This window comes from Rattus norvegicus, chromosome 4 (assembly GCF_021556685.1).
Source record: "Rattus norvegicus strain SHRSP/BbbUtx chromosome 4, alternate assembly SHRSP_T2T, whole genome shotgun sequence".
NCBI lineage: Eukaryota > Metazoa > Chordata > Mammalia > Rodentia > Muridae > Rattus > Rattus norvegicus.
The window spans coordinates 155,619,666-155,632,976 of NC_141537.1; the positions used below are offsets into that span (position 1 = coordinate 155,619,666).

The window sequence follows — 13,311 nt, forward strand, 5'->3', positions numbered from 1 at the left end:
TGTTTTCCCTGCATGTGTGTCTGTGCACTAGATGCATTCCTATTGTGAGCTGCCATGTGGGTCCTGGGAATCAAACCCAGGTCCCTTGGAAGAGCTGCCAGTGTTCTAAAGCACTGAACCATCTCTCCAGCCCCTGTCTAATGATTTTTTTTTTTTTTTAAGAGAAAGGTTAGGCCACTCCTTTTCTTGAGTCTCCTAGCCAGTCTGAGTTCCATATAAGCAGAGTTATATGGTGATAGACACCTTGTACCAAAAAACAAACAAAAACAAAACAAATTATAAATGGATCAGTGGTACTTATATAGACATGAACATTAAATAAAGCCTAGAATTCAGAACTTTCTATTTTAGAGCTTAAGCTCTCTCCCCTGACTTACTTATCTCTTTCCCCAAACACATCCTATTTCTATAAAATGTACCTTTTTGTTTGTTTTTGAGACAGGATTTCACTATGCAGTTTTGGCTGGCTTGGAACTATGTAAACCAGATTGGTCTAGAATTTATAGAGATTGCCTGCCTCTGCCTCTTGAGCACTGAGACTAAAAGCTTAAACACGATGCCAGACCCATGTTCTTGGTTCTATGCCTTTGTTCATGAGCTTCCTGGCAGTTTAATTATGACTCCTTTCATAACTCTAGTAAATTCACTTGATCAAGTCTATTCTGTATGTAAAATTCATCTTAAAAACTATTTTCTTCATCTCTTTCTTTTGAGTTTTTCCATTCAAAACAATCTAGAAAGCCAACTGTGGTGGCTTCTGTCAATAAAAGCTAGCACTGAGAAGATCACGCAAAATTAAGGTCAGCCTAGGGTACAGAGTTAAGTTCTAGGCAAGCCTGGAACAGAGTGAGGTCTTATCTCAAATAAACAACAACAAAAACCACAAAATGATTGTGCACTTGTATCCTAGCACTTGGAAGACTGAGACAGGAGTATACTGCCAAAGTTCGAGGCCAGTCTGGTACATAGAGTGCAATTGCAAGCCCACTTGGGCTGCAGAGTAAGATTCCCGTCTCAAAAAGCAAAAATTAAAGTTAAAAAAAAAATTCACTGGAAAGTGACAGTATTTACAGTTTTACTACGATAACCTATCTTCCAGGCAGACAGAGGCCATCCTAATACTATCTTCGAAGGCAGGAAAGGCTCTCTTATGAAAGGTATTGGTTTCTGTTTTGTAGCTTTAAGAGATTGATTTCAAGGCCACGGACATGCTAAGCAAACACTCTACATATTGACCACAACCCTAAAAAGCTGTATTTATCTGCATAACTACTTTCTGAAATATTTTTTATATATATATTTTTTTTTATTAACTTGAGTATTTCTTATATACATTTCAAGTGTTATTCCCTTTCCCGGTATCCGGGCAAACATCCCCCTCCCCCCTCCCCTTCCTTATGGGTGTTCCCCTCCCAACCCTCCCCCCATTGCCGCCCTCCCCCCACCAGTCTAGTTCACTGGGGGTTCAGTCTTAGCAGGACCCAGGGCTTCCCCTTCCACTGGTGCTCTTACTAGGATATGCATTGCTACCTATGAGGTCAGAGTCCAGGGTCAGTCCATGTATAGTCTTTGGGTAGGGGCTTAGTCCCTGGAAGCTCTGGTTCTGAAATATTTTATTATCCCTTATTTTACAAACGAGTAAACTGAAGTTTAGGCAAGCAGGAAGAAGAGGGAGCCGGTACTCGATCCATCTCCAGGGCGTCTGGATCCTATTCTCTTGCAAGTTCACACATTTTTTGACCAGATCTTAGCTCAGTTATTCTTTTTTTTTTTTTTTTTGAGCTGAGGACCGAACCCAGGGCCTTGCGCTTGCTAGGCAAGCGCTCTACCACTGAGCTAAATCCCCAACCCTTAGCTCAGTTATTCTTACAGTTCTCCGCGTCCCGGAGAGTTCTCTTTGCAGACCTTCTTCACTTGACTGGTCCCAAATCTCCTAAGGACCCCAGGTTTAGTCTCCTGTACACAGATTACGAAGGTTTTTTTTATACCACCAGATTTTCTTCTCAACCTCTACCCTAAAACCCTTTCACCCTTTTACCCCGAAATCCACACTCACCAAGCACTAACCCCTGGAATCCAACAACGCAACGGAAAAACAACTCAAATCAGCTAGCGTCTACGAAATCCTACCAATCGCTCACGAGCTCAGGCGGCCTTTCAGGTTGCACAGCAATAGGACGGTTGTTCATCCAGCAGCTCTTCCCACCTTGCCTTGCGCCTCACCGGCAGAGGTTCCTGGGAAGTGTAGTTTCTCACTGCACGAGGCATTCCGCAAAGACAGAATGGGGGCGGGGTACGGAGTGGATGGGGACGGGTTAAGTATTCCTTGGTTGTTATTACTCATCCGTTTTGACAACTCAGTCTACACTTACTTAACTACTTTTCTTTAGTGAAATCGGTTGCATAAATGGCATACATAATCAGGAGCGGATAACAGGAATACCTTAGAGTGCCTTGTCATTTGTTTCAAGTGAGCCTAAGAAAAGTTCCATAAATCCTATGGAGCTGTACAAGCCTGTGATCACAATACGTGGTTAGGGAAGTAAAAAGGATGGGGAGTTTAAGGTACTCCTCGGCCAAATAGCAATTTAGAAGCGTGGGTCTCAAAAAGACAAAACAGGAGGAAGGGGGAGAAAGAAACTTCTATGACTTGGCTTAGATGTAGGGTTCAATGTCTCCAGTCAAGAGATTACATATTCAAATGTTATGTCTAGCCAGTTTAAACATCGGGAGGATATATGAAGAACTGAAAGTGGTAGCTCATGCCTTTAAACCCAACACTAGTCGGGGAACCCTGTCTCAGTAACAAAAGAGGATCTATAAAAGGAAGCTACACAAGAAAGGAATAATTCTGCACTGTGGAGTAGCATTGCCTTAAAATTTGGAAAACTTGAAAAGTGAAGCTTTCACGCCTATGTCAACTTCAGTGGCTCACAATAAGTGTACACAATTTTTCAGTGTCATATTTCAAATAACATTCCTTTTCCTATTCATGTCATAAGAAAGAATAAGGAGAGAGTTTATAGTTTTCCCTTTGTTATTCTATTTTAATTAGCTCCTGGGAAATTCTTGGCCTCAGGCGTGGGGGTGGGGGAAGTATAGTTCAGTGGTAGAATTCTTGTTTCCGTTAAGAAACCCTGGCTCCTGAAGTCTGAATTCAGCACCAGGTTCTATCAACAAATGTGCAAACAAGAGAGAGCCATTAAAATGTGTTTTGGGTCAAGGGTGATGGGATACACTTTTTGCTTTGTTTTTTTTTTTTTTTTTTTTTTTTTTTTTGGTTTTTTTTTTTTTTTTTTTCCCGGAGCTGGGGACCGAACCCAGGGCCTTGCGCTTCCTAGGTAAGTGCTCTACCACTGAGCTAAATCCCCAGCCCTGTTTGTTTTGTTTAAGGGTTTCTCTGTGTAGTCTTGCCCTAGAACTTGCTGTGTAGACCAGGCTGGCCTCACAAATATCTGCCTGCCCCTGCCTCAAATATGCTGGGCTTATGCCTTGAGTCCTAGAATCTGAGTGGCAGATGCAGGAGGATCTCTGTGAGTCCCAAGCTAGCCTGCTCTACATAGCAAGATTCAAGCTAACCTGGATACATAGTGAAACTCTTTCTCAAAGAACCAGAAACAAAACAAATTATATATATATATATATATATATATATATATATATACACACACACACACACACACACACACATATATATATATATATATATATATATATATATATATATATATATATGTGGTAGAAAGATGTTTCAAGAGTTAAAAGCATTTGTAGCTCTTGTTGGAGAGAGCCCTGATTTGGTTCCTGGCACCCATATGGTGGCTCACAACCATCCTTAACTCCAGTTCCAGGGAATCCAATGCCTTCTTCTGGCCTTCTTGGGCACTTGGCACACATCTGATTTACATACATACATGGTGACAAAACACTCATAAACATGTCTAAAATTTTAGTATAATGGTATAAATTATAGCATAAATATTTATTTTAAAAGCATGGTTCACTCATTCCTATATATTTCCAATTTTTAAAAAGGAGGAGGAGGAACCTCAAACTCATGTATTCCAGGGTGATCTTGAAACCTTGATTGTCATGTCTTAGGTGTTGCTCTGCTGGAATTATGGGATATTCTGCCATGCCAAGTTTGTTAGCTTTAATTGCTACTGAATGGAAAATATAAATATCCATACACGCAATCTATGCAAGTAAAACTTCTTGACTTTCAATACTTTTAAAATGAATATGTTATTTTGACTTAAGACAAGATCTCATGTAGCCTAAGCTGATCTTGAACGTTAGTAAAGTGCAGAGGATCACTCTGAATGCCAGACTGCCAGGTATGGCTATCTTACAGTGAGACCAGACTGCCAGGTATGGCTATCTTACAGTGAGAACAGACTGCCAGGTATGGCTATACTACAGGGAGATCTTTAAAAATGTATATATGTGGGCTGGAGAGATGACTCAGTGGTTAAGAGCACTGAATGCTCTTCCAGAGGTCCTGAATTCAATTCCCAGCAACCACACGGTGGTTCACAACCATCTGTAATGGGACCTGATGCCCTCTTCTGGTGTGTCTGAAGACAGCGAGTGTACATATATATAATAAATAAATCTTTTAAAAATGTATACTTGTGGGGTTGGGGATTTAGCTCAGTGGTAGAGCGCTTGCCTAGCAAGCGCAAGGCCCTGGGTTCGGTCCCCAGCTCCGAAAAAAAAAGAAAAAACTGTATACTTGTGTGCATTTTCTACATGTGTATGTGCCCACATAAGTTTAAAGAGAGCATTAGATCTCCTGGAGCTGTGGTTACAGACAGTTGTGTGCCACTCAACGTGGATGAGGTGCTCTGAACTCAAATCTTCTGAAAGAGCGGCAACAGCAAGTGCTACTGGCTTGTGAGGGGATAGAGCCATTCCTCTATCCCCGATAGTGCTTTTTTTTTTTAATTACAGTGTAGACTAGGCTGTCAATGAACTCAGATATCGTCTGCCTCTGCCTCCTAAATGCCTCCACCACCCAGCTATAACAGGCTGTCAACAAAGTGTCTGAGGACCAACCAGGTGTAGAAACTAAGGAAGGGGAATTCAGTTCAAAGACAGCACACCAGGCAACTTAGTGAGTGAGACCCTGCATCAACATAAAGTTTAAGACAAAGAATAAGGGGCTGCTGAGGTGGCTTAGCCAATGAAAGCACTTGCTGGCGAGCCTGATGAGCCAACTCCTGGAACCCACACGGTGAAGGTGAGAACTCACTGACTCCAGCAGGTTTTCCTCCAATTTCCACACGTGTTCTGTGCCACTGAGCTACACCTACACGCAACGGTTTTTAAACTGCTTAGTGGCAGAATACTTACATGTGAGAAGCCCTGGGTTCAATCCCTAGAACTGAAAAAAATCAAGCAACCCCACTCCTGTTGAAATTAAAAGACATTTCTGTAGAAACTCATTCTTTTTTAACCCTTTTCACTCAGTGGGATTTGCCCACTCCTGTTACTCTGATATGAGGCTCTATGATATTAAATTATAAGCTTAGGAGTGGTACATACGTGTAGTTCCAGAGCTGAGACAGGAAGATCATCTGAGTCCAGCACAGTAAGAGTCTGAACGGAACAGGGAGACCCTGGCTCAAAGGTAAAATGAAAGACATCAGAGGCCATCTCTCATAGCCTTGCCAAATAATTACCAGACTTAGGTATTAATTTCATTCTACCCTAACACTGGTAAGTTACAGATAAATATGTCATACTTGGAATGTGTTTATCCTCCATTTACTTGAATTTATTTTTCCTGTAAAAGTTGCTTCTTTTGCTTTCAACAAAAAAACAAACACAGAAATAACCAAAAAAAGTCTCTTGAATTTTATTTTTTATGTGCATAGTTTGTTTTTTTCAGATTAAGTACTAAATAACCTAAGTCGTCTTATAAATTATTTTAGTAATTGTGTATAATTCATACCTTCCTGTATCCATTTTTCTTTCTTTTTATATAACTTTTTTTTTTTTAACGCATGAGACAGAGACGGGAGTTATTGCTCAGGGCACATCATTTGCCTAATATGTTCAAGGACTTGGGTTCAATTTGACTAGCAGAATAGAACCTTTTTTTTTTTGAGACAGGGTTGTACTACGTAGTTCACCCTCCCCACTTTTGTTCACTTTTTTCTTTACTTAATGTGTGAATATGTATATTTAAGTGTGTGGACCCGTGACAAGGTCTGAGGACCTCTTTCAGGAGTTCTCTCCTTTAACCACGTGGGTTCCAGTAAATCAAACTCCGATTTTCCGGCTTAGTGGCAAGTGCCCTTCACAGCTGAGCCATTGTTCTGTCCCTTCCCGTGTATTCTTTTTTTTTTGGTTCTTTTTTTCGGAGCTGGGGACCGAACCCAGGGTCTTGCGCTTCCTAGGTAAGCGCTCTACCACTGAGCTAAATCCCCAGCCCTCCTTCCCGTGTATTCTTGACTGATCAGGAACTCGGTAATACCAGGTAGGCCTTATGGTGATCTTTCTACATCTCCTTCCCCAGAATCTATAGCACACAGGGAGTTTTCTTATTTTAGACAGGGTCTTCTGTAGCCTAATCAGGCCTCAAATTCATATGCAGCTGGGACTGCCCCTAAACCACGTGTCCACATATCACGACTGTAGGCGTATGGATGTGGAGGGCACAGGATAACTTTTGGAGTCGGTTCTTGCCTTCAACCTTGTAGAGTCAGGCTTAAACGCATAAGGGAATTGTAGGAGCGTACACCAGAAACATCGCTTTTTTTCTTTCCTGTCTAAACATCCCTTGCTGATTGGAACTCTCTGCCTGCGTAACCATGCCCGACCTTACACGTAGCGGTTTCTAACAAGGTGACCGTTTCATAGCAAACTGAAAAGGTTAGCAAAGTAGGTGTTTTCAGGTCCTGCTTACTTCTCGAATAAGGTTTCAGGACCGCTACCAACAGCTAGAAGAGCAAGGCCAGGAGCTATATAGTTCCCTGTGTAGTGAGAAAAGCAATTCGCAGCTGGTGTTGGTTAAGGCCGGCCCATACGATGACGGAATTGGACCGAAACCAATTGGTCACGGAGAAGCGAGAGACCCGTATGAAAGCGACCGAGTGAAATTATTCGTACAAGACTAGCATTTGAAAGAAGAAAACAGAGACGGGAGATTCTGTCAAGGGTTAGTTACTTGTCCAAACGTAGACAACTGGGTTAAAACAGGTCTCGGAGAACAAATAAAGCAGAGCAGCCAGAGAGGGGCCCACCTTGTTTTCGTGTCGTCCCCACCCCCACTACACAAAGAGGAACAGGAACCACCTCACCGGAAGCACTACCTCTGCTCTCTGAGGCATTACACATTCCTCCGCGCGCCGGAAGAGCGCGTTCCACCTTGCGGGGTAGCTTCTTCCTCGCCTCTCGAGGAGAGGTCGCGGAGCCATCAGGGGCCACGCACCCAGAGTGGACGGAGAGTGCAGAACCTTGACCGGCAAGCTGAGAAAAAAAGGCACGCCGGCTGTCATGGAAGGGAGGAAGGCGAGAAGACCCGACTAGACGTGGCGGCGGTGGGATTTTGTTTCCTGCGGTGGCGGACTGATTTAGCAGTACGTTAACTTCCGGAAGCGTCCTGTCCCTGAGAGGAAAAGCCCTGAAGGAAACAATAACAAACGACGGGAGGAAGCGCTTCTGGGTCTTCTGTGAGGAATAGTTCTCTCCTAAGAAGATGCGCTGCGGCCCCTGTGAGGAGACGTGAGAGGGCTTGGCGGCCGTCACCCAGCCTTTCCCGGCTTGTGCACCTCAGGGCCCCCTGGCTTTTACCATGGCGGGCGTGGGCCCGGGGGGCTACGCGGCGGAGTTCGTGCCGCCGCCCGAGTGCCCGGTCTTTGAGCCCAGTTGGGAGGAGTTCACAGACCCGCTAAGTTTTATCGGTCGCATCCGGCCTCTGGCTGAGAAAACTGGCATCTGCAAAATCCGTCCACCCAAGGTAGCGGAGCCTGAGGGGGTGTGGGGCGGCCGGGAGGGTCGTTAACTCTTGCTGTAGCTCTCCTATTTCGGTTCTTCTGTGCTTTCATGGGGCCCCTCCCTCATCTCCTGATGTCCCGACGCTACTTTTGAGGATGTTTTGCCCTGGGTTCTGAACGCAGTTTCACGTCCACTTTTACCTTTTATTGTGGATGCGTATGCGTTCGCTGAGAGGTCAGAGGACATTTTGTAGGAGTCGATTCTCTTCCTGCGTTGTGGGTCTCAGGAGGGCTCGAACTCAGATTGTCAGGCATCTCACCAGCTCTCAGGTCCGCCCTCAAAAGAAAGTAATAGGAATCTCTGGGACTTTTTCCTCTCAGAATTTATTTGGGCGCAGATATTGTAGTGTGGATTGGAGGTAAGGATAAGAAAAGGCTTCAGGCCCTTCCTAGGGAAAGGCGTTTAAAGTGTCTTGTCATTCGCTCATGCACAGCCTTTCTGTTTGCGTATTAAAAAAAAAAATCCCACTTCTGTCGACTGTTTCTGTGTCCAAGCCTGCTAAAGCTCAGTTTATCAAACCTTTGCAGGCCACTACTCGGGTTTCTTAAAATGTAATCCGAACTCAGGTTGTCTACAGGGTGATGTCACTAGACTAGAACCCCCATGCTAATTATTACTGCAACAGGAAAGGCATCCTCGAGGAAGATAAAGAGCATTATTTAGTTGTTTTTTAAAATGTCGATGTTTAGAAAGAATTGGTCAATAAATGGGGATGTAAGAAAACGTTGAAATCTCTAGATGTAAGAAAGCAAGGGATAAAGATTCCTAAGCTGTAATATAAATAATCAAATTTGCGTATAAATTGATTAATTACCTCACTGTACGGTTAGGAACGCAGATGATACCCCGTAATGAGTGGAATTAATCCCCTAGGAGGTTAAGTGATATGCTCAAGGTCAGAAGAGTTTTTTTTTAATTCATTAGGTGCCTTTCAAATGATATTGTTAGTGAGGGAGAGTGCTGCAAGGCCCCTGCTTCCATCCTCAGTCACGTGGGAGAAAAACCTTGTTCAAATGTTGCTGAAAACCAGCACTCGGGGATGTTTTTTTAAATGAGATCCCTGTGCCCTGTTAAAGTAGAACAAATTTGTGGCTGCAAACGTTCTACAGTGCGGATTTCTTTCCTAGCAAGTACTCAAATGAGTTTTGTCCTTGCTAAGATGGTCAAGCTGTGCAGTCTAGGCTGATTTGGAACTCTTAAGCCTCCTGCCTCTGCTTCAGAGTACTAGGATTACAGGCATGTGCCATACTCAAGTCAGTTGACTTTTTTTTAAGTTTTACTTGGTAAACTTGTGTGTTTATTGGACACTGTTTTGCATTTGACAAGCTCGCTCATTGTATTCCTGGATAACCTTGGAGAGTATAACTATATTTTGAGATGGTAAGATTTGAAAATTGTTTTTCAAGTAATATTAAAATATAAACTATAAGTACATTGGCTTTTTTTGTCTCTATAATAAAGACTTACATAGTCTATGATTTGTGGCAGCTCTATGCTAAATTACCAGAATAATTCTTTCTATTTAGGATTGGCAACCTCCATTTGCTTGTGAAGTAAAAACCTTCCGATTCACTCCCAGAGTCCAGCGCCTGAATGAACTTGAGGTGAGTATTAGACCAATATTTCTGCTTTCTGGGTTTTTTTCTCCCTCCTTAGTGGTGGTGGTGTTTGAGACTCAGGGCTTCTCACACACTAAGCAAATGCTCTACCATAGTTTTATATAGCTCCAGTTTCCTCATGGCTTACCTTAGGATTTTATTTTTTGCCAAAAAATAATTTGCTTTTCTTAATTACCTTAGGATTTTAGATAGAGAACTTTTAAAAGGTCGTACCAAGACCCAGAATTTGTGTTAATTGGGATTTAATGAATAATAGTTACATGGTATTTGAGGAACGTGTCTTTTAAGACTGTTTCAAGTAGTTACTACCCCTTTTTTCTTTGCTTCTTCATTCAATAGGATAGCAGAAAACTATTTTTTCTTTCTTTCTTTCTTTTTTTTTCTTTTTATCGGAGCTGGGGACCGAACCCAGGGCCTTGTGCTTGCTAGGCAAGCACTCTACCACTGAGCTAAATCCCCAACCCTGAAAACTAATTTTTAACATATTTTCTTAGTGGAGATTCTAGTGCTTACCTTTAGAAAAGTGGAAATCCCTTCCTCCCTCCTTTCCTTTCTTCCTTCTTTTTTTAAAAAGCAGATCTCATACGGTCCAAGATGTCAATTATCTTGATACATAGTCCCTGACTGCGTGGACCTCCTGGCCTTCCTGCTTTCACACCTATGTGTTGGGATCACAGCTGTGCACACATGCCTGGTTCATAGATGATAGGGATTGAATTTTGTGCTTCAAGACTCTAGGCAAGTGCTACCAGTCGAGCTACTTCCCCAGCCCTCTTTTCCACCCTCCTACCTTCTTGAGCCAATCTTCCTTTGTAGCTAATATGTGATCTGGTCTGGAGTTTACTATGTAGCCCAGGCTAGCTGCGAACTTATGGCAGTCCTCCTATCTCAGCTTCCTGAGTGTGCTGGAGTTACAAAACGCTCTTGCTATGATGTCTAGCTCCAATTGGAATTTTCCTCTAATTATATGTATGTTAGATAGCATACAAAATAATGGATTTCGTTATGATATTTTTGTATTGTTAGATTAAAAAAATGGAGTCAGCAATGGTTGGTTCAGTAAAGAAGCTGACAAATAATTACTCTTTGGAAATGCAGTTTATTAGGAGAAGGACCTATAAACAGTAACTGGGCCTTCCTGTAGGGGAGCATTAGAAAGAAGCAGAATTACATTTAAAATAGTACAACTGTGGCTGGAAAGATGACTCAAAAGTTCTTTCAGAGGCCCTGGGTTGGAATCCCAGCATCCACATGGTGTTTGAGCACCCTCTGAGACTCCAGTTCCAGGGGCTTCAGATGTCATCTTCCAGAATCTGTGTGCGTACTATACCCATACAAATTCAAAGCCCAAAACAACCAAGAAGAACATAACAGACCTTAAATGGGAGGAGAAAATTTCTTTTTCTATCTTTTTTTTTTTTTTTTTTTTTTGAGACCGGGTTGTGTTCTGTGTAGCCCTGACTATCCTGGAACCTCTAACCAGGTTGGAGATCTGTCTGCCTCTGCCTCTGCCTCCAGAGTTCTGGGATAAAGGTGTGCACCATCACTGCCCAGCTGGGACTTTCCTTAACATCCAGCAAAGAACTCTATTAAAAAAAGCTAACTTGAAGTGAGAATGAGAGAGACAACCAACACAGGATGATGGCAAAGTAGGTGGAATTGAGGTGGAGTAATTTAGACATGGATACTTTTCTCTGTATTGGAAGCAAAGATAGGAAAATGTTTTCAGGCTTCGGTTGGTTAGTAAAGTGTTGAAGTGTTACGACGTGGTATACTTTACCATTATTCACAGTTATGATTGTGCTTCCGTAGTAGAAACTCCATTTCTTTTGCTGTTTTTTTTTTTTTTTTTTTTTTTTTTTGCGTCCAAGCCTGCTAAGACTCAGTTTATTAAGTCTTTTCAGACAGCCAAATAACTCAGCCAATGGAGTTCAACACTCAGAGTCATCCATCACCAACCCTGCTTTACCTCCAGCCCTGTGTTTTTGATTTCTGTATTTTAATCATTTTAGGCAATGACTAGAGTAAGATTGGACTTCTTGGATCAACTGGCAAAATTTTGGGAACTTCAAGGATCTACATTGAAGATTCCCGTGGTGGAGAGAAAAATCCTGGATTTGTATGCTTTAAGCAAGGTGAGGCCAATACTTGTCTTAGAAGTTGGGCAGAACGGTTGAGATGTAGCTCAGTGGTAGTTAGTAGTGCTTAGTTTGTACCAGGTCCTCATGGGAAATTGTACAGAGGTTCATGATTCATGAAATTAAGAATTTAAAATAATCTTTTCTGTGTAATAGTCCTGACTGTCCTGGTGCTGGCTTTGTAGACTAGGCTGTCCCGGAACTCAAAGATCTGCCAGCCTCTGCCTCTCAGTGCTTACATCAGAGGCATGAGCCACCATTGCCCAGCAGGTTTTTCAATATAGTCTAAAAAATATTTTAATTTTTTGCACTGCTAGGCAAGCACTTTGCTATTGAGCCATATCTCTGGTTTATATTTAATTTTTTTGTTTACTTGAAAAAGATTTATCTTTATTTTATGTGCATTGGTGTTTTGTGTGCATGTGTGTCTGTATACTCTATTATACTGTCCATGGAAATCAGAAGAAAGTATCAGATGCTGTACGGTTTGAGATGTAACTAAAGTTACACCATGTACGTGTTGGGCATTTGAAACTAATAAAACTGAAAATTCAAAAATAATAAAAGTGTGTTAACTTAAAAGTCACAGCAGCCACAGATTTGTACTGTGTTAGAAAACAGATAGCTCAGTGTGCAGTTCATACTTTCAGTTCCAGCACTTGAGAGGCAGAAGCAGATGCGTCTCTTATTCTCGGATAATCTAGGACTCTATTGAGAGACCCTGTCTCAAAACAAACAAACAAAGAAAAAAAGTGGGTTCCCTGGAAGAACAACCAGTGCTTTTAACTGCTAAGCTATCTCTCCAGCCTTTTAACTTTTTTTCTTTTTTTTTTTTTTCCTTTTTCTTTTTTTCGGAGCTGGGGACCGAACCCAGGGCCTTGCGCTTGCTAGGCAAGCGCTCTACCACTGAGCTAAATCCCCAACCCCAACCTTGTGGGTCTTATCCCCACAGGGTCGCATTTCAGATATCCTACATATTATACTTACATTACAGTTTATATAACAGTATGAAAATTACAATTATGAAATAGCAATGAAATAATCTTATAGTTAGGAGTCACACAACATGAGGAACTGTATTAAAGGGTTTCAATATTAGAAAGTTTGAGAACCACTTCTTTGAGGCAATGTCTTGAAAATTAAGTTCTTGAACTTAGTTTTTTCAACTAGGCTGGAAGCCAGCAAGCCCTAGAAATCCTCCTGTCTCTGCTCTCCACAGCATCAGGATTACAGGTACACATGAGAGCGTGCCTAGCTTGTTACGTGGGTGCTGGTAGCAAACTTAAGTCTTTATGGTTGCATGGCAACTAATCATAATCACCAAGTTATTCTAGCCTCTAAAAGGTTCTCTTAAGATGTCTATTTTGGCTTAGTGGTGGTGATGCTCCCCTTTAATCCCAGCACTTGGAATGCAGAGGCAGATGGGTCTCTGTGATTTTGAGGACAGCCAAGGTTCGACAGAGAAATCCTGTTTCAAAGAAAGAAAAAAAAAAGAGGGCTGGAGAGATGGCTCAGCAGTTAAGAGCATTGACTGATCTTCCAGAGGTCCT

General features: G+C 42.1%; 2 protein-coding genes across 19 annotated transcripts in view; one reads left to right on the forward strand and one right to left on the reverse strand.

Annotated features, from left to right (window-relative positions):
• The window catches only part of Ccdc77 (coiled-coil domain containing 77), a 31,533-nt gene extending 24,250 nt beyond the window's left edge, over nt 1–7,283 (reverse strand). For 4 of the 16 annotated variants that reach the window (XR_015685590.1, XR_015685588.1, XM_087657657.1 and 1 more), the window contains exons 1-2: nt 7,251–7,283; nt 5,548–5,621 (exon numbers count right to left, since the gene is read on the reverse strand). Coding sequence is in view for 3 of the 16 variants with exons in the window: in XM_087657657.1 (XP_087513783.1) it covers nt 5,548–5,579 (32 nt within the window). In the remaining 13 variants the exon portion in view is untranslated. 16 annotated transcript variants of the gene reach the window in all.
• An 82-nt stretch (nt 7,284–7,365) lies between these two features.
• Nucleotides 7,366–13,311, forward strand: part of Kdm5a (lysine demethylase 5A) — a 78,155-nt gene continuing 72,209 nt past the window's right edge. For 2 of the 3 annotated variants that reach the window (NM_001277177.1, NM_001277178.1), the window contains 3 exon segments: nt 7,394–7,966; nt 9,531–9,608; nt 11,636–11,758. In NM_001277177.1, coding sequence (NP_001264106.1) covers nt 7,802–7,966; nt 9,531–9,608; nt 11,636–11,758 — 366 coding nt within the window. In that variant the 5' untranslated portion in view covers nt 7,394–7,801. 3 annotated transcript variants of the gene reach the window in all.